The sequence below is a fragment of the Heterocephalus glaber genome, unplaced genomic scaffold (genome assembly GCF_053883595.1).
Source record: "Heterocephalus glaber isolate CG9 unplaced genomic scaffold, H.glaber_assembly_v1.0 deba00000347, whole genome shotgun sequence".
Classification (NCBI taxonomy): Eukaryota; Metazoa; Chordata; class Mammalia; order Rodentia; family Bathyergidae; genus Heterocephalus; species Heterocephalus glaber.
In genome coordinates this window covers 5,815,875-5,841,266 of record NW_028258143.1, presented here as the reverse complement: position 1 = coordinate 5,841,266, position 25,392 = coordinate 5,815,875, and the positions used below count along the sequence as shown (strand labels likewise).

Sequence of the window (25,392 nt, the reverse complement as noted above, 5' to 3'; positions counted from 1 at the left end):
AATGTCATTTAAATAAGTAGAAAAATAGTGTTAATTTTAAGAGGAAATGAAAAATTCAAGGTTGGCTCAATAGTGAACTGGCTAGAACTGTGTTTTGTAATTTCATCAAAGTTAAGATAATACAGCAAAATAATTGAAGAAAAAACTCAATAAAGCAAGAAATTGCAAGAAAGAAGTGCTTTAAAAGAAAAATTATTCAAAGAGGAGATTGTCAGTTTTTTTATAATGACAAATAACTGATAAATTAGGTAAATGAAAGTCACTGTTTACCTCCCCAACGGTGTAGTAAAAATAATGATAAATACCATGGGAAATGGCTTCAACAGAGGAAGAAATGTGGAGAGAAGACAATTCACTCCATGAGTATTTCTATTGTGAGATAAGAAACATAGAGTGCTATTTCATGAAAAATATGGGTATAAAGAAAGTTACTTTACATCATCTTTACATCATCATGCTCATAGGTTGATGGGGATGATCTAGGAGAAAATAAAATTGTATTGATTCAAAGGAAACAGAAGACAATTTATGACTAACTAACCTTTAAAAAATTGAAGGAAGATGAGATTGGTATCAATTGCAGGAGTGATCTTTTTTTTATATTCATTAAGTTTATTGGTACATTTAGGTATACAATATGATGACATTCATCAGTGGGAATTTGTACCTCCTACATGATATATCTTGGTTCTTATTTTTTCCCTATTCCCCTGACCTCCCTTCAACCCCTCCACCCCTCCCTATTTACAAAGATGGTTTCTGCTTTTTCCATGTTCTCCTATTTATTCCTTTCCCTTCTTTCCTTTCCCCCTCACCATCCCTTTCCCCCCTTTGTACCTTTTCTTCCTATTTCACATTATTTGTTATTCATTTTGATCCTTACTTACACTTTCAGTTTCTCACACCGGAACTATTCAGTATTTCATGTGGTTTTTGCAGGAGTGATCTTTAACAGGAAAAAATCAATTTGTTCAACAACTCAAATAAGAGGAATGTGAAATGATTAGTTCTAGATTCACACAGAATGGTAGAATAGTAGGGTTAGAATGAGAAAGTTCCCTTTTAATTGCTTGTATATTTTCAGATAAATATGAAATAAATTGTTTACAGCATGAGCTGAGAATAAAGAGGAAGGAGGTTGATACTTGAAAAACTCATTACTTATAAAAGGGAAAAAGCAAAGGCCATTTAATTTATTTCACTGTTTCTGACAGCACTGCCAAAGCATGTAAATATTCAACCTATATTTAAGATGACAATTTTCTACATTATTGTTATAGAGACAGATTTACCAGGTATGTTCTTTGTAACTTAATGGTATGCTGTTCTAAACACCCACAGTATTAAGATACAATTTATCTAATAATTTGGGCAGGAATCCATTTTCTGGAAGGCACAAATAGGATTTATGCTATATGAGTCCTAGGGGTAAGAAGCAATGCGCACATACATTTAAAATGAAACCAATGCAACAGATTTTCTCTTCTCAGAAATAAAATGACTCCAGGCAGCTTGACTGCAGGGAATATGAAGACTATTCCTCATCTCAACTAAGGGAAAGCACGGTCTCCAGGGGGAGAAGTGTCCAAGGGCCATTCTTTAACTGCTATTATTACTACAAATTTTTTCAATCCCTATTGATTGCAATTGATACAAGTGATACCCTTAAGGCTCTCTGGGAAAAAAAACTGTCTTGTAACAAAAGACAAAATTATTTGGTCTATTTCTCAGGTTTTATGTATTTTTTGACTCCCAATTTTTCAATAGGGATATATTTCCATTCTTTTATTCCCAAATAGAGGAATAGAAATATTACATACACAGGTACATTGTTGCCTACCTAATATAGAACACTTGTAATGTGCATGTGTTTAAATATGCTTCATTTATTTTTTTCATAAGATTGGCTCACGGTTAACTTAATTATAGGGCATAATATGATTTATAAAACATTCTATTTGAGAATTTAAGTATTAATTTGATGGCCATCTTACAAAACATTAAATAGCATGATAGAAATTTGTGCCTATTATGCCATATTATAAAAACAAAATGTATTGTCAAACATAGTAAATATGGCCAGGTAATTCTTTTTTTTTTTTTTTTTTTCCGTACCAGGGATTGAACTTGGGTCCTTGTGCTTGCGAGGCAGGCGGCAGAACCACTGAGCTAAATCTCCAGCCTAGGTAATTCTTAATACTCGAAGGAATCCTCAGTTACATTACAGTGAAGATGTAAGCTATAAAACATGTTAAAAATATGCACTTTTTCAATATCTGATATTTTCTTAAACTGTGGGTAAATGAAAGGCATGATGACATATAAGACACCCAGACTGTATTCTCCTATCAATCCTGCAACTTGGTTGCTGAAAAAACAAAAAATTAGATATTAAGAGCATTGCTAGACTGTGGAGATGATGTTCTCTAGCAGAAGACCAAAACAAATCCTATATAGAATATTCATGAGGAATTTTTACACCCTAACACTGTACTACTCATTAACAGTGTTTTGGTAGGGAAAAAACACATCTGTAATTTGGGTAATGAAAATTCATCAGAAATTCTTGAGTTTCTTTTCTATGGAATTTAATCTCCAATTCAGTGATGATTCTGAAAAGATAGGGGGTATAAATAGTGTAATTCTATTAAACAGGGAAATATTTTTAATGGCCAGGCCAAGAGAGCAGAATTACAAAGGCAGTGTGGCTATCTTTATAAATTCTACAAGTTAGAAATTAAGTAACACAATCTGATTACAGTGAGGAGTGCTTGCCCTCTAGCAGTATTTGCATAGCTAAAATGCATCAGTTTTAGAATATTCTACTCACCTAAAGTGGACACTTGTGTAGAGAACACATCTGAAGAGATTTTAGAGAGCTGCCCAAACAATTCTTTGAGGTCAAAAAGAAAAATTAAAAGTCATCCTTCCTGTGTCACATGATCTAGAATGTAGGACTGCTCTCCTGACTAGTGACCCCATCCTGGCTCAGGCTCTCACACAGGAGGAGACTTACCAGCCAACGAACCAACTAAGCCAGCAAGGAGGATCACAACCCCAGGAAGCAAAGCAGAATGAACCCATCTGGCATGGCAAGAAATTCAATGTAAAGGGGAGATCCTCCAAAAAAGAAAAAGTCATAGCAATGACAAGTCAACACGTTTCAGTTATAACTATAAATATTAATGGTCTCAATTCACCAAAAAAAGAAACAGACTGGCAGAATGGGTCAAGAAGCAAAATCCAACAATATGCTGCATACAAGAAACACACTTAACTCAAAAAGAAACTCATACAATGAAAGGTAAAGGATTCAAAACAATACTCCATGTGACAGCAACCCCCAAAAAAGCAGGAGTAGATATCCTCTTTGCAGATTAAGTGCATTTCAAACCAACACCGATTAAGAGAGACAAAGAAGGACACTACATCCTTGTAAAGGGAAGAATCCAAGAGGAAGAGAAGACAATCACGAATATCTATGCACCAAACAGTAGTGCACCCAACTATATAAAACAAGTACTAACAGACATGAAAAGACATATATGCACTAATACAATTGTAGTGGGGGATTTCAATACCCCACTGTCGCAAATAAATAGATCAACTAGACTAAAAATAAGTAATGAAATACTAGAACTCGACTGAACTCTTGAACAAATGAACTTAACAGATATTTACAGAGTCTTCCACCCCACAAAATCAGAATACACATTCTTCTCAGCTGCACATGGGTCATTCTCCAAAATAGACCACATACTCACACATAGAACATGTTTAAGTAGGTGCAAAAGAATTGAAGTTATCCCCTGTATATTATCAGACCATAGTGCGAAGAAATTGGAGATCCATAGCAAAAGAAACTCAAAAAATTTCATAAACATGTGGAAATTGAACAACACACTTCTGAATAACCAATGGGTCACAGAGGAAATTAAAGAAGAAATCAGACAGTTCCTTCAATTAAATGACAGTGACAATTCAACATATAGGAATCTATGGGACACAATGAAAGCAGTCTTACAAGGGAAATTCATAGCAGTGAATACGCATAATAGGAAAACAGAACGAGCCCAATTAAACAACCTGATGCTGAACCTGAAGCTTCTAGAAAAACAAGAGCAGGAAAAACCCAAAGCTCATACAAGAGATGAAGTTATAAAGATCAGAGCAGAAATCAATGCAATGGAGACTAAGAGAATGATACAAAAAAATCAATGAAGCCAAGAGTTGGTTCTTTGAAGGAATCAACAAAATTGACAAACCCTTAGCCAACTTTGTCAGAAAAAGGAAAGAAAAGGCCCAAATCCATGCAATTAGGAATGAAACGGGTGAAATTACAACAGACCCAAGAGAAATCCAGAGGATCATCAACACCTACTTCAAGAACCTATATGCCAATAAGATGGAAAAACCAGAAGAAATGGACAGATTCCTAGATACATATGAATTACCAAAGTTGAACAAAGAAGACCTAAAAATTCTAAACAACCCAATATCAACCAATAAAATTGAAAAAGTAATTAAAAATTTATCAACAAAGAAAAGCCCAGGCTGTGGTGGCTTCACTGCTGAATTCTACAAGACATTTAGAGAGGAACTGCTACCACTACTGATTAAACTCTTCAATGAAATTGAAAGGGAAGCAATAATCCTGAATTCATTCCTGGAAACAAGCATTACCTTGATTCTCAAAGCAAAGAAAGACCCAACTGTAAAAGAGAACAGGCCAGTCTTACTAATGAACATAGATGCAAAAATCCTTAATAAGATCCTGGCAAATAGAATGCAGAAGATCATCAAGAAGATCATACACCCTGACCAAGTGGGATTCATCCCAGGAATGCAGGGACGGTTCAACATACACAAATTAATAAATGTAATATGCTATATCAACAGAGCCAAGGACAAAAACCATATCAACATCTCAAAAAATGCAGAAAAAGTTTTTGACAAAATTCAACATCCATTTATGATAAAAACATTACAAGAAATTGGAATAGAAAGTCTCTACCTCAAACTGATAAAAGCCATCTATGAAAAACCAACAGCCAATATCTTCTTAAATGGCCAAAAACTAAAATCCTTCACACTAAACTCAGGAAAAAGAGGATGACCACTATCCCTGCTCCTGTTAAATATAGTCTTGGAAATATTAGCCATGAAAATTAGACAAGGGAAAGAAATAAAGATAGAAAATGAAAAAGTCAAATTTTCATTATTTGCAGATGACATGACACTGTACATTGAAGACCCCAAGAACTTCAGCAAAAGGTTTCTAGATTTAATAACCAAAATCAGTAAATAACTGGATACAAGGTCAACACTCAAATATCAATGGTTTTCCTCTACACAAATAACAGACTCACTGAGAGAGAAATAGGGCAAATAATTCCTTTCCCAATAGCATCCAAAAAAACTGAAATACCTAGGAATCAACCTAATGAAAGAAATCAAAGACCTCTTCTCTGAAGACTACAGCACTCTGAAAAGAGAGATTGAAGATGATATCAGAAAATGGACAGTGATCCCCCGATCTTGGGTATGAAGGATCAACATAGTAATAATGGCCATACTTCCAAAACTGCTGTATAGATTCAATGCAATCCCAATTGAAATCCCAGGAGCATACTTCACGGACCTTGAGAAAATTATCCAATAATTCATTTGGAACAAGAAGAGACCCAGAATAGCAAAAGCAATTCTAGGTAACAGAAACATGGCAGGGGATATCACAGCCCCTAACTTGAAACTATACTACAAAGCTACTGTGATAAAAACAGCATGGTTCTGGCAAAAAAACAAACAGACAAACAAACAAACAAACAAAAACAGATCTGAGGACCTATGGAACAGATTAGAAGATGTAGAAACAATTCCAGACATACTCAGCCACTTCATCTTTGACAAAGGATCCAAACACTTTCACTGGAGGAAAGATAGCCTTTTTAATAAATGGTGGTGGAAAAATTGGGTTTCAACTTGCCAAAGACTAAAACTAGCCTGATATTTTCTCACCATGTACTAAACTAAAATCGAAATGGATTAAAGATCTAAATATCAAAACAGAACACTGAACCCGCTGGAACAGAGGTTAGGTAGACCTCTTGAAGACATTGGTGGAGGAAAAGATTTTATGAAGAACACCTTTGTAGCCTATGAACTAGCACAAACAATCAACAAGTGGGATCCCTTCTTATTAAAAAATCTTTTGCATAGCAAGAAAAACCACTAACAGAATGAAGAGACAACCCACAATGTGGGGAAATACTTTTCACCTGCTGTTCCTTAGACAAAGGTCTACTATCTATAATCTATAAAGAACTTAAAAAAAATCAGACCTCCCAAATTTAAAGATCCAATCCAAAAATGGGCATCTGAAATTATCAGACATTACTCAGAAAAAGAAGTAGAAATAGCAAATAAACATATGAAAAATTGTTCCACATCACTGTTCATTCAAGAGATTCAAATGAAAACAATGCCAAGATTCCACTTCACCCCAGAAGGAATGGCTGCTGTCATGAAATCAACCAATAATACATTCTGGTGGGGCTGTGGGGAAAGAGGAACCCTGCTCCACTGCTGGTGGGAGTGTAGACTAGTGCAACCACTGTGGAAATCAGTATGGAGATACCTCAAAGAACTAGGACTGGAAGTCCCATTTGACCCAGCTATTCCCCTGCTGGGGATCTTCCCCAAAGAATTAAAGGAATCACACCACAGTGATATACGTGCACCCATGTTCATCGCAGCACAGTTTGTAATAGCTGAAACTTGGAAACAGCCCAAATGCCCATCAACTGGAGACTTGATGAAGAAAATGTGTTTTTTTAAAAATAAAATGGAATAGTACATTGCCATAAAAAATGAAAAGTTAGAGACATTTATAGCTAAATGGCTGCACATTGAGGCGATACTCTTAAGTGAAATAAATAGGACACACATGTGTAAATCCTGAATAGTTTCTCTAGTGTGAGAAACTGAAAGTATAAATATGGACTAAAAGGTATAAAAGATAAAGTGAAATAGGAAGAATAGTGGCAAAGGGGAGGGTTAAGTGAAAGGGATAGGAGAAAGGAAAGAAAGGAATGGAATTAATATGGGAAAATGGAAAAATGGAAACAAAGTCTTTGTAAATAGAGGGGGATGGAGGGGTTGAAGGGAGGGCAAGGGAAGGGTGAAAAATAAGAACCAAGAGAGACTATGTAAAGGTGTAAATTTCCAATGATGAATGTCATTATATTGTTTATCTAAAATGTACCAATAAAAAAATTTAAAAAGAAAAAGAAAATAAATGTGTTGAGGAATGGAAACCTGAAAAATAAAAAGAGTCAGTCCTGAATAAAGCACCAAAACCAGCAAAAATATCCTATTCTCCTTTGAATCGTTCTCAGTCCTCTGATTACCTTCTTGGTTTGCATTTCATTACTCTCATACTGCTCCCTAAAAGGTTAAGAAATTGCAAAAGTACCTTCTCTGTTTTTCTGCCACTTACTATTTACCACAGTGTTCAAAATTTCGCCCACGTATGTGTAACAGAAATGAATAACAAATCCGCATTACTATGCTGATGCTGATCTAATAGACTCACTCCTACACTTCTAGCTGAGAGCTTTCATATACTTGTCAGCAAGTGCCATTCACAATGAAGGCACAATGAGATGATAAGTGATACAGGAAATACTTTTTGGACCATTATAGTTTGAAAAACAAATTCTGAATGGTGGATCATGTATCAGTCATTCCTTAGGAATCCATTGTTAGCCAGATATAGCAGTATTCTGAAGCACTGAATTCTGTGACACAGTAGTGTCATAAGGTATTAAGTGTAGGAAAACGTAATTTGTGACCCTTCCTACGAATACGTGCATTTTAATACCATGCTTTTAAAAATATAGCCAGGGAGTCCGGAAGAAACTGGAGTTTGGCATGAGCATGGGCAAACAAAAGAAAGCAAGCAAGTATGCGACCATGAAGCAGATGCTTAGTCTCAGAGATGAGAGACTCAAAGAGAAGGGCAGATTAAAACCTGGAAAGAAAGAAAAGAAAGATCCCAGTGCTCTGAAGGAAAGAGAAATGCCCCAACTCCTTCCTGCTTATTCTTCCAATATAATACACAGCTGGGCCCACCTTCTCATATCCTGGTTGATACTAACTTTATCAACTTTTTCATCAAGGCCAAATTGGACTTAGTACAATCGATGACGGACTGTCTGTACGCCAAGTGTATCCCTGGTATAACTGATTGTGTAATGGTTGAAACTGAGAAATTGGGGCAGAACTATCAAGTGGCTCTAAGGATCGCCAAGGATCCACGATTTGAACGATTACCTTGCACACATAAAGGGACCTATGCAGATGACTGCTTAGTGCAGAGAGTAACTCAGCACAAGGGTTACATTGTGGCCACGGTTGACCGGGACCTTAAGCGGAGAATCCAGAAGATCCCTGGAGTTCCTATCATGTACATTTCTAACCACAGATACAACATTGAGCAGATGCCAGATTATTATGGAGCCCCTCGGTCCTAATTCTTATAAGACAAAAAGTTCCTTTAACTTCCTCGGACCAACTTCCTGTTTTCAGTTCATTGAACATGCTATAGCACAAATTATTATTCACCTATTTGCTCTATTATCAGCCAAGTATGGTTAAATAATTCACTTTTTGATGCTTTTTGAAAATGGTGATTTGTCTACTTTAAAATTTGTTGCATCTTTTTATAAATCAGGTGCTCCAATGGTTGTTCCATGATTTGATTTACTCAACAAATATTTATTAAGTTTATGCTAGGTACTTATTAAGGTATGTTCCTGTCCTCAATACACTTATATATAGAAGAGAAAAACATATAAATGAATAAATACCGTAAAATAAGTCTGGTGTGGTGGTACACCCCTGTAATGATAGCACTTGGGAGGATCACCACAAGATGCAGGCCAGACTGGGCTACAGAGTGAGTTCAAGGACAGCCCAGATTACATAGTGAGACCTTGTTTCAATAAAACAACATGAAAACAGAGAATGTGGCTTCTCCTTTATAGGAAAAACCCAGAAGGAAGTGTGAATCATTTTTGCTCTTATCCCATTGGCTACAAGGTCTAGCTGCAAGAGAGGTTGGGAAAGAGTCTCCAGTCCAAGGACCCAGCTAGAAACATGGATGGTCTCTTACTGCAGAAAAGGGGGGCGTGAGTATTCCAGGGTTTTTGTTTGCCTGGAGACATATGGTCACATGGTGTGACTGTATTTGACCTGTTCAGATGACTGCCAGGACGTTTTTATGAGTAAAACACAGGAAAATTCATGGGCAGATACGGCATATACCCTCATCCGAGAGAGGGCTTTGTATGGCATTTCAAAGGATTTGGACTTGATCCTGAGAATTCTAAAATAACAGGCAAAATCTAAATACTGTAAAAAGGTTGAAAGCCTGGGATTTAGCTCCGTGGTTTCACTGCCTACTGTGCAAGCGCAAGGACCTGAGTTCGATCCCTGATACCAAAAAAAAAAAAAGGTCAATAAGTTTGAATGTATTAAAATTATAGATTTCTGTGCAAGTCACTTTGCTACTTTAAATGAGAAGCAACTAATCAGAAGATTTCTCCAGCATTCAGGGGTATGGGGAAATGGTTAACTCATGTTCTTTTTTTTAACTCTATTTTTTCATTAATACCTATTTGTCATACATATTGATCACATTCATGGTAGGGAATTTGTTTCTGTACATAATATATCTTAATTCTTTTCTCATTCCTCTCCTCTCCCTTCTATACCTCTTCCCCTCCCCATTTACACAAGCTTTATTTCCACTTTTTTCCTTCCATTCTCTGTAGGTACTCATGTTGATAACAAGTGCAAGCAGGCATGATCATTTTAGACCCATTAAATTAAAAATTACTGATATCCTGACCCCATTTCTATTTTTTCGTTGCTTATGAGTATCATATAGGTGATTTACTTTAAAATATCTTTGTATAGACAATGTGATATATATGTGTAAATAAAAATATTCACGTTACAAGAAGTATATGAAAATGTTTATTGCACAGCTATTTATAATAGAGAAAAATTAAAAACAACCTAATTGTCCATCAAAAGTGACTTAACTATGGCATGTTGTAAGCACTTAAAAAGAATGAAGTACATTTAGAAAGGGTTGCAAAGGACTTAAACAGACATTTCTTCAAAGAAAATATTCAAATGGCCAAAAGACAGATGAATAGATGTTACTTATTAGGAAAATGCAAACCAAAATGACCAACCCTCTTCTAGAGCCTAAAGGAAGCTGAGGCAGGATGATCAAGAGTTTGAGGTCAGCCTAGGCTACATAGTAAGCCTCTGTCTCAAGAAAGAGGAGGGGAGGGACTGAGTGGGGGCAGAAAGATCACAATGAGATACCATCTCACACCCCTTAGGATGGCTGCAGTAAAAAAGATGACAAAGATTTGTACAACTTTGAACCCTTGTGCATTGTTAGGACTGTAAAATGGTACAACTACTATACTATACAAAACCGTACGCCAGTTCCTCAAAAATGAGATTATTATATGCTTTAGCAATTATACTTCTGGGTATCCAAAAGAATCAAAGGCAGGATTTTAAAAATTTTTTCATTTTAATTTTTTGGTTTTTTGAGACAAGATCCCACTACATAGGCCATGCCAGCCTAGAACTTGCTAGGTAGTCCAGGCTGGCCTTGAGTTCCTGACTCCCCTTGCCTCAGCCTCCCAAGAGGTGAGACCCATATGCCACCATACCTAGCAAAAGCAAGAATTTAAAGATATATCTGTGAGTAGACTAACCTAATAGCTGTCTTCACCTCTCCTTTCTGAGTCCACAATGGCCCTCCTCAGTCTGTACACCTCAATATATATCTTCATCAATGGGCTTACTGCCATTATACTGTAACTATTGTCCTAAGTTCTTACCTTCTCCAACTAGGTTGTGAGCTCTTTGATGCCAGAGACTATGCTTTCTTTATTCTTCTCAGTTTTTCTAGTTCATACAAGGGTCTTAGCACAGCATTATCTCAGAGAACCACATTTAATTTAAAATTTTCAAACTGAGGCAGGAGGATCACCATGGGTTCAAGGCCAGCCTGGGCTACATAGTGAGTTCAAAGCTACCCTGAACTATGTGGCAAGACCTTTTCTCAAAAACAAAACAAAACAAAATTTTCTTTGTAGTAACAACAGTTTAAAAAGTAAAGAGAAACAGTTGAAATCAATACATATTAAACCAATTTATTTTCAACATGTAATCAATTAAAAATTAATGAGGGCTAGGGATTTAGCTCAGTGGTGCCATGTCTGCCTTGCAAGCCCAAAGCCCTGAGTTCAATCTGGTACCAGAAAAAAAAATTAATGAAACTTTGTTTGTTTGAGACAGGGTCTGACTACGTAGTATAGGCTGGTCTTGAACTCACTGTGTAGCCCAGTCTAGCCTCAAACTCACAGATATTAATGCATGGTTCCACTTACAAGAGACATCTAGAGTCTGGGCATAGTGGCACTTGCCTGTAATCAGGCAGGAGGATCACCATGAGTTCGAGGCCAGCCTGGGCTACATAGTGAGTCCAAGGTTAACCTGAACTACACAGTGAGACCCAGTCTTAAAAAAAAAAAGGAAGACATCTAGAGTAATCAGATGTACAGTATTAACAAAGTAGAAATAAGGTAGCCAGGGGCTGGAAGGAGGGACACTTGGAAGTGTATAAGGACATGGATTTTAGTTTTACAAGATGATAAGAATTCTGGAGAACTGATTGCACAGTAATATGTGCTTAAAGTTGCTGAACTGTATGCGTTAAAATGGTTAAGGTGGAAATTCTATGTGTATTTTACCACAAATAATAACACTTATAATAAATGAGGTAGAAGGCAGGTATAACTGTGCACACCTGTAATTCTAGGTATTCAGGAGGCTGAGGCAGGAGTATCACAAGTTCAAAAAAAAATTTTTTAAGGGCTAGGGTAGAGCACTTGCCTGGCACACATGAAGCCTTGCATTCAATCCCCAGTTTTGCAATCAAGCAATCAATCAATGAGATTGAACTACATTAAATAGAAATAACTGGGCTGGGGAGTTAGTTCAGTGACACAGTGCCTCCCTCAGAAGCACAGGGTCCTGAGTTCAATCCCTGGTACTGAACAAAAAAAAAAAAAAAAAAAAAAGAACTGACCCATTAAGAGGAAGAAGCAAATTGTAAACAGGTACAGTGTGATTTCTGTTTTAAGTTTCAAAACCTCAAAAAGATATAATTATACATAGGACTATCTCACAGGTTTGCTCTGTGGGAGAACTGTCGAGTAATACAAGCTTTAAAACTGAGAGATCATGGGCCAGGGATTTAGCTCAGTGGTTCCGCCACCTGCCTCGCAAGTGCAAGGTCCCGAGTTCGATCCCAGGTACCACAAAAAACAAAACTGAGAGATCATATTTGCCAACACATTGGAAACGGCTACCTGGGTTTTGTGTTCATATATATCACCAAGCCTAATCCTAAATAATACAGCATGGATGTCTCCTAAACCAACAGAGAAGAAATGGAAATGGGAACTTCAACTTTTTAAAAGGAGAATTTGTCAAAATGTTTTAAACTGCACCAGTAGAGATCTTTATATTTCATCGTGTGATTTGTTTTTAACTAAAAGAAAAAAATGCAGATTAGGAGGGAAGAATAAATATTGGGAAATAGAAAATAATGTACGATGGTAAGAGGAAGTCCAAACATACAGAAGGCATGATGAATGTGGCTAGGTTAAATGTGCTTATTAAAATTAATCCTCAAGGGCTGAGGATGTAGCTCAGTGGTTCCACCGCCTGCCTTGCAAGCGCAAGGTCCCGAGTTTGATCCCCGGTACCAAGAAAAAAATTATCGCTCAAAAATAAAAGATAACAGGAAACAGGGAGATAGATCTTCGGCACATGGAAAGGCGATCGATCGAGAGATGGAGGGAGGGACAAGAACGCAGGAAGAATGAAGATGTGTGATGTACGTGTACAATTCCCTACAAGGAATGTAATCATTAAATACTGCAGATGCGTACTACTCAAAATTAAACTTAATATGCTCAACAATAAAAAGTAAAACAATAAAAAAAATAGCCAGGGAGAACATTCTAGCAACTGATTCCATACCTTCCTAAGTTGCTGATGAGAAGACTTTCCAGACAGAGAAGTCTTCTCCTACTACACAAGAACCTGCTCTTCTCCCACAAATGGAATAAGCCCTAACAGCAACCCACAGGTAATTCTTCTACCTCCCAAAAAGAAAATTTAAATTATCTAATAGAAGATGTTAAACGAACCTTAAGATTTTGAATTAAAAGGCACAGGAAGTTATATTTTATTTCTGTAGTTTGTCTTTTTAAAAATTGTAGCTAAGAAGACAGCAAGTAGAATAAAAACTTTCGCTTCCTATTGTGGTTTAGTGCTATAATCCCATGGAGATTATGATTATCATTTCTACAACACGGAGTTCTATTATCTAAACACTGCCTTTTTTCTCCTAATCAATGAACATCCAAATGTAGGCCGTAATAGAGGTTATTTAATGTGCTCCTGTCTCATTGCTATAGCTGTTTCATAGCAAATAGGTGTACTGTTTCTTAGGGCATCATTTGATACACTGCTCTGGAGTGATGAACATAAAGTTTAGTGGTTTTTTTATTGCTACTGCTTCAGTACAATCAGTAGAGCCCTTGCGGTTAGAAAGATTTTGTATTTTAGGTGTAAGTTCTTACCTTCAGTAAATAGGATACTGAACAGTATAGTAAAATGAGCTTGAATTTATCAGGAATAAAACCAACAACAGTTCACCTCTTCCACTATTACTGGTTCTCCATGAGCCTGCTCTCAATCCTGGGTACTCACTTGGAACATAATGTTTCTAAAGCAAAACCATTTTAAATCAGTTACACGGAAGAAAGCTAAATTGAAACAAAACCAATACTTTAAATTTTTCAAGTCATTATGATAAATCTATTCTCAAAACAAAAAGTGAAAATGTACAGGAATTCTTACTGGGTAACCACAAATGGTTGTTTTCAACTTCCTTCCCAATGAAAACATCTTAATCTTTAATTAGAAAATTAGTAGCTATTATTTCATATTGCATTCCAAAGTAATGATTGCTACCTCACGATGATCATAATCGCATGTCTTCTCCTATAACACAGAATTATTCAAATATGTATATCTAAAATTATCTTTAGAAAATGTATGCTCCAGACAGCCTTTCTTTTGGCAAATTACTGAGAGTTAAGAAATACACACTGAGAAGTATACAGTTGGACTAGATTGTCTTTCAAGTTCCTTTCAACTCTGAAATGAATGAATATAATATTTCAGTAGCAGGAATCAATCTTTTGGTACTGGGAATCAAACTCGGGACCTTGCACTTGCGAGGCAGGCGGTGGCACCACTGAGCTAAATCCCTGGCCAGGAGTCACTCTAAGTGTAGAAAGTCTGCTTTACGTTAAGCAATAGGAATGACAAGTGTCCTGCCTGACATTAATCTCTTCTCCCATCTGCCACAGTGCCAAAAATCCCCTCCCTCCACTAGAATTACTTTTTAAAGGTGCTCTTAAGGCTTATGAACATTATTTGGGTTCAGGCACTATATTGCAAAGGTGGAATAATCAATTAATTTAGATTGATTTACTTAATCACTATCACTTGTCACACTGAAAATAAACCCCTACAGCATGCTTTGGAGTGAAGTTAAGAGATACCATGACATCAATTTAGGCTGAACCCCTTTAGCACCTTTAAAAGCAGGTTCCCATTAAACGCTACTCTTCCCAGACTTCGGATTCCATCATTTAAATCCTATAGTCTTCTCAGAACCTACTTCTTCAGTCTAGTTTGAGCTGCTCAGTGCATCATTTCAGCTTGATATTTTTATCTTGTTCTAAAGTCTGGAGATATTTTATGTAAATGCACTCTTAAGTCATCCTTCTCTGGACCTCCGGGTTTCCCACAATTCCCAGAAGCTGAAAGCTCTGGATGGAGCTCTGCTTGATTTGGAGGGAGTGCAGTCTATAGTCAAGCAGGATAAAATTGTAGATAAAAAAAGAAGGGCCCAATGTTAGCCAGTTATCCAAAAGCAGGAATGGTAAGACTAAAGACAAATCTAGTTTAATTTACAAACTTTCACTAGCAGTAGTTGGACATGAAACACTATAGTATAATAAGAAAATAATAACAAGATAATATATACAATATAATAACAATTTCCACAAAATTTTAAAATCTGATTCACTAAGTAGAACTGTATGGATAACAAAAGCCAAAACTTTCCTCTGGTCCATTTGCTATAAATATGAGAAAACAAAAACAAAACCAATAATTTTCCTATTGAATTTTACAAGTGGATTGATTCAAATACACATGTGACCTTTACAGTTAGTCCTGATATACAGTTATGCCCATATTACTAGCAACTTATTTCCCTTAAACTATAAAGTTCACCAACATTCCCATGGGAATTCTGCGTTCTTCAACCTCTATAGGCCAATGCTGTTGTCAAGCTAAGGACCCAGAGGTGAAGTGATTTGTATGTTTCATTATCAATTCTAAAGTCATCAAATTTCCCTGATGTAGTAAGACATTACCATGTATCAATCCTCTCTGGTATCAGCCTATTACTGTCAGATAACCTTCTCATGTGAAAGAGAAGTGCTTCCTTGTATAGGATTTATCACATTACACTCTCTCAGTGTAATCACAGCATTATTGTGTGGATCAATATAAATAGCAAAGAACAAGATTTCTACTTCTTTAGTCCATCAATACTTTAAATCAAGATTCTCAGTGGTGAGAAAAAGTGTACCATACAACATGAACTGGTTTTTCTCAAGGATTGCTTCGCCAAGACAAATAGGGCTTCATCACCAAATCAGTAATTGAAAGAAGCAAAATAAGAAATAAAAAATGCTTCTTTCTTCGGGATTTTGCATATAAATAACTGCTAAATAATTAATGGCACTATCTCAGAGAAATCATCAAACAGAACATGAGGTTTTGTGTAAGGAGCCGACAGCAGCAGCTTGCTGAGAAAATTCAACGTTTCACACAATGCGACTTGAGAAAAGATAATTCCATCCCATGCTTAAATTACCAGTTGTTAGTAAGGCAAAGGTTGACACTTCCCCTTAATTTGTAATTTGTCAACACATCATAATTTGAAGATGGATAATATGAAATCAGATTTAAGGGAAGTCAGAATAAGCTAGGTAGAATATCATGTATAATGTAATTCTGTTATTACCAAGCTAATTGAGCTCACAAAAAATTAACTTTCTCCCATTGCTACAAGTATATCTCAAAGCTATTTCCTTAGCCAATCAATACATCAATAATATTTACTGAGTGTTTCATGTAGGCTAAAAATTAAAATTAAAAGATTTATTTGCAGGTAAGCAGTAAAAGGCGGTTTCAAAACATAAAATTACATCATTGAAGAATATAGGACACTTTTTACTAACTTTAATTAGAAAGATAGTTCAGTCTTCCCTTTTCTCCCGCTCTTATCTCTGCCTTTTGTTTTCCTCCATTTTTGTCACCTTCTCTCCCTCTTTTCCTTCCTTCCTTTACATTATGTTGGAGAAATCATGCAGTAAGAAAATAAATATGTAAAGGAGTGCATTTCAAATGATAGCACTATAAAGAAAATAAAATTGCAAAATAAGGGAGCAATACAGGGAGAGAGAGTGTATGTTTTAAATAGAATGGTTAGAGAAGGTCATTTTACATGTTGATATTTCAGCTGAAAATTGAATATTAGGACTGAGACATTGATGTAAACATTGCAGATAAACATAAAGCAGGCAACAAATAAACATACAAACACCAGCCAGTAAATTGACTCCAAAGTAAGGCCACTATAGTTCAAGAAAGAGAAGGAAATCATTGCAGCTGGAGTTGACCCTGGCAGGACGGAGTAAGGAGAGATGATACTGGAGGGGTGAAGGCACCAGATAATTAGGCTTTCATTGTCCTGTGAGTGGTACACGCTATATTCTCAGAATGAGTGAAAACTTTTGAGAAATGTAAGGAAGAGAATAACAAGATCTGGTTTATGTATTAGCAAATCATTTTATTATGTGGAGCATTAATTTTGGAGGCAATCCAAAGTCTGTTAGGAATATATTAAGGACTCTTGTTAGGAATGTCCAGAAAGGAGATGGATGATTCAGATCAATTAATTCATCTCATTTGAATAACTTTTGCTAATTGGAAACTCCTTGCAATGAAAAAAAAAAGGTTTATAATAACCAGTGACAACTGAAAGAAGTGTTCTGGATATCTAATTATGGAAGAGTGCACTAAAATGAAGGAAAATTTCTAATGAAAAGGAATTTTAAAAAGGAAGCACGAAATTTTGAATGGACAAAAAACATCATAGCTTACCATTTTTGGCCTTGCAAGACCTGTTGTTTGGCTGCATTATGTAGCCCTCTGCACACCCGCAGGCATAGGATCCATGTGTATTTACACAGGTCTGGCTGCATGTACCATAAACAGCACATTCATCTTGATCTAAAAAGAAAATTGGCAACATATTTAAGCAGCTTCATTCTTGAACAAGTTATTTCTCCTTGAAGAAAATATTTGTATTTGAACTTTGGAATTATGGTACTGTTTTAAATAGACCTGACAACTAAAATTTTCTCTAAACCACACTAACTGAAAGTCAAATTCATTATTGTCTTGATAATTACAGAAATATATTATCAAATTTAATGCTAAATCATACATTATAAAGGAGCGTTTATTTACATTTGTGATGGGCAGGTGAGAAGTCCTTGAAATTTTGTAAAGGTTCAAAATGCACTGCAATAAATATTTGTTGAATATTACCAGAGTTTACAACCCCAAATTTTTCACTATGTTAACAGAGAATTAGTCTAGAAACATGATTTTTAAGTAACACATTAAATAAGAGTGGTGAGACACACTATATAAATCACCCTCACTAATTTAAAAAGGGGAAACTATCAAGAATTATTAAATTCAGAATTTATCTTAATTAAAATTTATCTTAATATTTGTGGTCCTTCAGCTACTTGTTTCATCCTCTCTGTATAGTTTCTTCATCTATCGTCTAGTTTAAAACTTCATAAATAGTAGATATTCAATGATTCTTAACAGACCAGAAAAATAAAAAGATGTACTATCAAAAGTTAATTATTTAGACAAATGCAGTCTGTCCTATGTACTAACCACTATACTAATCTCTGATGAAAAGAGAATTGCAAAAATATGTGTTCTCTCCTTACATGAGACAAGTCTAGTGAAATATTAGTATGATGCTATATGCATTTTCTTACAATAAAGAATACTCGAGTTATGACAGAAACATAGACAACTATGTAAAGTTGTTTGGGAATGAAGTCAGAATATTATATAAAAACTTTACTACTTAGATGAATCTAAAGAACAATCTAGATTATTATTCAAGGCCAGCCTGAATGATTTAGCAAGATCCTTTGTCAAAAGGACAGAAAAGGGGTCGGGGATTTAGCTCAGTGGTTCCGCCGCTTGCCTCGCAAGCACAAGGACCGGAGTTCAATCCCCAGTACAAAAAAAAAAAATAAAAGGACAGAAAAAAAAAGTAGAATAGATAAGTTTTGAAAAATGATTGGTATGACAGAAGTGAACAGTGAACTGACTTTGAAATAGAAAATATAGGAAGAAAAATTTGAGCAGAGATGTCAGGGAAGGGGCACATAAATTTGATTTATCTGTTTTAAATTTGAGATTTCTGTACAGCATCCTTGAGAAAATATGTAACAAGCAACTGGAAATATGGGACGGGTAATATATGTAGCATGAGACCTGTCCTAGAGTATTCGGATGTCAATAATGTATACACAGTAGATTTAAAAGAAAAAAAGAGTTTGATTTTCCCCAAAGAAACAGGAAATGAAGGAAAAAACTGGCTAGGCAAAACATTACCAGATGCCAACAAGCAAAAGGCAGGCAAGAGAAAGGAGTCCATAGATCTCCTGTATGGGAACACTGTGAGTACTCCAAGGAGTTAAGAAGCTTCTTAAAGCATGTCAGTGTTCAAATGAGTTATATGCAATGAAGACATTCAGCAAAATAAAAATTAAAATTGGCATTTAGATTTATCAACTGGGAAACTGGTGTACTGATCTTGGTGTAATGTAGAGCTTCTGTGTAAAACCTTCTCATTCCAAATTTTCAATAAATTCTACCACATACACAAATTGCCTTTTCTGAGTAAATTTTACTTAGTAATTTGAGGGACCAATTGGCAAAGAGCTGAGTTTTAACTCTGGTCTGTTAAGTATAGAAGGGAGAAAGGTTGCATATATCTCAAAATCGAACATAAATAGAAGGAGCTTATAGTGAAGAAAAAAAAGAATATGAGATCTGGGAAACTACAGATATATTCAGAAGACTCTAAACTTTCTTAGGGAATAAAAGTCAAGATCTAAGCCAATCTTAATTGGATCTTAAGGGAAAAGTATTATTTAAAGCTACTTTACTTAAATTATCCAATTGGAAAGCAGATAGTGGATGGGGGAATGAAGCAAAGACAACAAAACTGAGAAAGTAAATGTGGTCAGTTGTTAAAGGTCATTGATAATAAAGAAGTCGTGAGGCAGGAATGATGGCTGTAAGAGGAGGCACAGTCCAGGAAGAATTTTTGTTTTGAGTGTTTCTGCTTTTTTTTTTTTTTTTTTTTTTTCAGTATTGGAGAGATTGGGAGCATTAGTTGACTATGATGTTAGACAGTAGAGAAGTAATGTTTAAAAATACATAATACAGTAGATAAAAATTGATCATCCAAGTTAGGACAAAAGTTCATTTGGGTAGAACTTCAAGTGGCAATAAAGAAAAATAAATAAAAAAGTAAACTTCTTCTGAAATGAGAGCAAGTGAAGTATGAGACAGTACAAATGTGAATCGTGAGAAATAAGGAGGATAAGTTAAATTAATAAGAGATGCTACCCACAAAATCTGTGTTTAGAAAAATAAACCTCATGAGTAATACTAAACAATCAATTAAGAAAACATTTTAAGAGAATAAGAAAGACTTTGAGTAAAATTTGAAAGGGATTATTGAGGGAGTTACACCAAATATTGTCTGCTCTTATTCCTCCAGTGTGATCCTACCCCTGCACGGGGCTTTGACTAGGGCTGAGGCTCTGCAGCCCCTTACTCCTCCCATGAGCAGCCCTGTCACTCTCAGGACTGGTACCAGCTCAGATGGCACCAGGTCTGGCACACAACGGTTTACTCCTAAGAAACTGCAGAATACTTCCTTGTTGATCATATTGGAGGATTTTGTCACACACTTAAGTTTCAGCATAACTTTGTTGTAGCCTAGTTAATTCTTCAAACTATTTCTCTATCATCTCTCACTGCCAATAAAAAAGGAATAAATGAAAAGATGAAAAGAGAAAGAAAGAAAGAAGATAGAAAGGAAGAAAGGAAGAAAGAAAGGAAAGAAAGGAAGGAAGAAAGAAAGAAAGAAAAGAAAGAAAGAGAGAGAAATACATCAACAAATGCTTGAAACTCTGTTTCAGAGTTGGCTTTGGGGTAAACCCAAACTAATAACATAGATTACTAAGGGAAAGCAAGAAGATTGCTGAGCAAAACAAGAGGCTGTTTAATTTGGAAGGCTATGCATTTGTATGGAACCAATTTGCACTTATTTTAAGATGTCTTTATAATAATCTATAGTCATGGATAACTCATTTGAAGTAAGTACTTTTGAGGTTAGGAAGAACAATGCTTAGAACTAAGTCTACTGTGATACTGAAAGAAAAATTCATCATGCACTTGGTAAAATGAAGTAAAGAACTTTATACTTTGACAGATTTTTCAAGTTTAATATTATTGGCTTCTAGTTCACCTTTTCTGATATGATGTTGTTACCCAGCAAAGATATATGATTAATGACTTCTTTTGTTCTTTGTAATTAGTCAGAACATACTGCCATGACCGTGATAAAATTCCACAAAACTGGTCACAGTGAAATAGGTAGGTCCTAAGCCGTGATCCCCCCACCTTTCCTTCTCCTCCTCCTGCTCCTCCCCCTTCTTTTCTTTTCAGGGCAGAGCACTGACTATAAACACAGTTTTAGGGAGGTATAAGTGATTCTCAGACATGGTCATCAAAGAGTACAGAGAAAATCTCCCTTTCCACTGGTGACTTCCAAAATAATTGCTATTCAATTCTTTACAAATCTTCAACAGAAGAAATGGACTATGGCTGTGCTTATGCATTTCATTAAGAGATTAGGAAGTCCAAGTTTTAAATTCAGTTCTAGCCTTGAAAAAAGAACTGCAAATCTTGATTGTGACAAGAGTAAGTTGTAGTAAATGAGTAAGAATGATACAATACAGGTATATGTAAATGGAGAGGGCTATTTTGAACTACAAATTACAAGGATATCCAATGACACATTTATATATGGTGCTGTTTATTCCAGGCTGACAATGATGATTATGAAAGGTCTACTGTTGCCCAGATTTTTTCATAAAGTCAAAAATTTTATGTGTAATCTTCTGACTTTAAGTGTTGGTTTAAAACAATGTGACACAAATGTATCAGTTTTTCCTCCTTATGGAACTATCTGGGTCTGATAAGTAATAATAAATCTTCTACAACATTTATATTATACAGTAAACAAATAAACAATAAACTAAAATTCAAGTCCCAAGTATACCTGAAAAGCCAGTGAGTCTCCTCAGGATGAAAATAAGGTAGCTCAGCAGACCAGAGTTTTCCTATCAGCTCTATTACTGAGAAGATGTGTGAATTTAAGCAAGTCAATTAACATCTCAGGATCTCACTTTGGTTGTTTTTGTCATCAAGATTTTTCCTTAAGGATTCTTTCAACTTTAATATTCTACATTAAGGTTACAGTGATAATTCTAAAGAAAAGGTGTGAAATAATCAGCAAAGCAAAATTGCTTTGGAAAATACTCATGACTGGTTTGAGCAATCAATCCAGCTACTCCCTGCTTTCACATACATAAAACTTCATGTATAAAAAATAGATTAAAACATATATAGAATAAATATGTCACATTAAAAAATATAATAATCCATGTAGTGTAATAGATTTAAAATATATAGATAGATTCTAAGTGCCACATAAAATAATGTTTAATTTATAATATATACATGTTTCATATTATATATAATTGGAGTCAGTACAGTGGAGAAATGATAGAATTTTTCAGCATGGTAGAGGGAGTTATTAAGATATATATGTATATATGACAAACATATATTTAAATTCATTACTACTGGTATTCGAAGAATGAGAACTGCTGGAATTATCAGTGCAAAAATTATAAAGAATATTCTATGATTGATATTACAATTTTAGTTATTTAATAACTTTTCTAGTAGATGATAGTAATACAAGAAATATAACACATTTAAGAAGTTACAAAAATTAAATTTATTTAATGGTTAACCAAAACATTTCCCCTTTTTCATATTATCTATATTTTTCCACTTTTTATATTATTATATTATTCATTTTCTATATTATTGCAGCATATACGGAAAATTGATTGATATAAATTCATATGTAACTTTATATTTTGGGCTAAGTGTGAACTTTAAATTCTAATGAAACAAAAAAAGAGCGTAAATATTGAGTATAAAAATGATAGGTTCTCAGAGATGCCAATTTCTGCTTACTAAGTTTGTAAAGATTTTGATTAGTGCCATACTTCGAATCTTAAATGTCACGCAAAAGCCCATGCACTGGAGGATTTATGCTTAGTATGTGGCACTAATGAGGTGAGACCTCATAGCAGGTTTTAGGTAATAGGGAACATAGCCTCAAAGGGGATTATAGGACCTTTATCTCTTTAGCCCTTTCTTTCATTGCTTGCTATGAGGCAAACAGGCTTTCTCCCTCATTTATTCCCACCATGATATATTGCCTTGCCACAGGCCCAGGAGCAATAGTGCTAATCCATCTGGGACTTAAACCTCCAAAACTGTGAGACAAAATAAACCTTTATATCTTTTATGGTAATAATTTCAGGTATTTTGTAACAATAATGGAAAGCTAACTAACACAAATAGAATTACATTTCATACATACCTTTACAACTTCTCCCATCTTCTTTTACTTCGAAGCCATCCTCACAGTAACATCTTGTCCTGTTTCTGATCAATGCACATTTATACTGACAATTCAACTGCTGGCAATTGGGTAACAATTCTGTAGAGGAAAAAGGTAGTTTTCATGTCAAACTGTATATAGTATATTGGTTAAATTTAAATATTCTTTAGTATACAATCCTCCTAAGATAGTTTTGCTTTGGTGATTGATCCAGAGAAGAAAGGATACCTGTGCCTTTAAAATATGTTTATATCTGTTTGAAGTATTATTAATAAAACTTAAGATCAATCTGTTTGGTCCTCTACTTTTTGGCTTATTACTACGTTCAAAGTCACAAATCTTTTCAAATTCTGGTAAATTAAATTATTTCAAGAGGAAAAATGTCAACTCAGTGGTTGATACCAGTATGCATGCCTTTTCTGCCTGACACATCAATTGATTTTCTGTCTTTTCCAAGCTTGTTTTGATTTAGCAATCCATGTGTAACGTTTGTAGCAATCAATGTAAATATATTCCATTTCAATAATTTATTTTTTATTGGTGGAAAAATATTATACAAATACTAGGCATAATATATTTCATTATATTTGAAGTCTTTCAGAATAAATACATCATTGAAGTAAATGTTAGTAAATCCTGAGAGAATATTAAAATTCAATATGATAAATGCATCAAACAGAGATAAAGTGACAGGAGCAAATACACTGCAAAACTAATTTCTGACAGGAATAAGATTTGCTAATCTAGAAAAATATTTGGATAGAATGCATGACTAATTTTATTGTCTGAAAATAGGGTTATTACTTTATTGCAACAATATTACTGTTTTTTTTCCTTTTTGGTATATGGACAAAAATAAGTATTTTGAAGACTAAAGCTAAAAGATTCAACGTATGTTGTTATTTGCTTGAGTAGCCTGTATTTCAGAAATGAATTATAGCAATAATTAAATGAACAAAAAGTCCAATGTAAAAAACATCTAAACATTTCAAACTGAGCACCGGGTATTTATAATTATCCACAGTAGTTCCTCAGTTCAATTATTTTCAACTCTCTCATACGATTACTTAATATGTCTACTCTTCTTAAAACTCCACACTTCCTTAATATTCATTCATTTTAATATCTTGCTTCTTACTTCTTTGAGAATCAATCAGAAGAGATTTTCTAGGCTTACACTCAATTTCTACCAACCTATGCATATTTTTGTTCCCTTTGTCTTCAAAATTTATTTGAACTCATAATGAAACCTCTCACACTGGTTTCTGGCATACAACCCTCTCACATAAGCAAGTTTATCACTCAAGCTGTGATCTATTCCTCTCTTAATCATGATTTTTCCCATTTATATCAGATCAAGGTTAGCAAACTAATGTCCTACTCTATTATTTTATTAATTAATTTTCATTGGATCACAGTCAGACACATTATTTATATACTTTGTATGGTTGCTTTCATAATATTTCAGAGATTCTATGGCTGAAAAAGCCCAAGATATTTACTAAAGTTTCTTTTTTTTTTTTTACTACAGTTTCTCAATGAAGATTTGGAAGCATGTGTTAACTCATTCTCAGTGTTGAACATGCTCTTATATTTCCCGAACTTACAAACAGAAGGCCTGGGTCTCACTTCCTCAGCTAGACACTGTTGCCTAATTCTTCCAATACTTTTTATAATTCAAAAGAGAAAAAGAAAATATGTCTACCTACCCTCTTTCTCTTCCTCCATTTCTACCATAAACCAATCCCCACCAAGCTTTTATCTCTGTTGCTCTACAGAAACTGTTTATGCAAATCTCTAGTAACTGCCATGGTGATCATGGAGCCTGACTCCACCTTCTTCAACCTATCAGCAGCATTTGACAGTTGATAACTACTTTTTCTGGTTCCTATTCATCTCTCTCCCTCTAATATGCTATGTTCTTGGTTTCCTCTTATTTCACAGCCTTATCTATAGTATATATATACTTTTTCTCCCAGAAAAAAATGTAGATGTAGTTATACAGCAAAAAAAAATGAATAAAGGCAGAGATATGATCTGATTTATTTGATCTCCAACTTAAGGAACTGATTGATATTAATTCAGTGATTCAAATTTATCATTTAGCCACTTAATACTTGTAGCCCAACTACTCCTTTTTACTATCTCAATCCAAAAGCAAAACTCCAAATACACCTAAATTGATCTCTCTACTCTTCCCAATGTTGAAATCCCTGGAGGATAGAGAGTGAATACTGAAAAGAGATACCAACTTGGAG

General features: G+C 34.9%; 1 protein-coding gene and 1 pseudogene across 11 annotated transcripts in view; one reads left to right on the top strand and one right to left on the bottom strand.

The window, feature by feature from the left end:
* Lrp1b (LDL receptor related protein 1B) overlaps positions 1 to 25,392 on the bottom strand; it is a 1,848,437-nt gene that overhangs the window by 1,017,255 nt on the left and 805,790 nt on the right. For all 11 annotated transcript variants that reach the window (XR_015445151.1, XM_087195526.1, XM_087195530.1 and 8 more), the window contains 2 exons: positions 23,114 to 23,233; positions 17,419 to 17,547 (listed from right to left, as the gene is read on the bottom strand). Coding sequence is in view for 9 of the 11 variants with exons in the window: in XM_087195526.1 (XP_087051652.1) it covers positions 17,419 to 17,547; positions 23,114 to 23,233 (249 nt within the window). In the remaining 2 variants the exon portion in view is untranslated. The remainder of the gene's footprint in view (positions 1 to 17,418; positions 17,548 to 23,113; positions 23,234 to 25,392) is intronic.
* On the top strand, positions 8,098 to 8,561 carry LOC106010139 (rRNA-processing protein FCF1 homolog pseudogene; annotated as a pseudogene).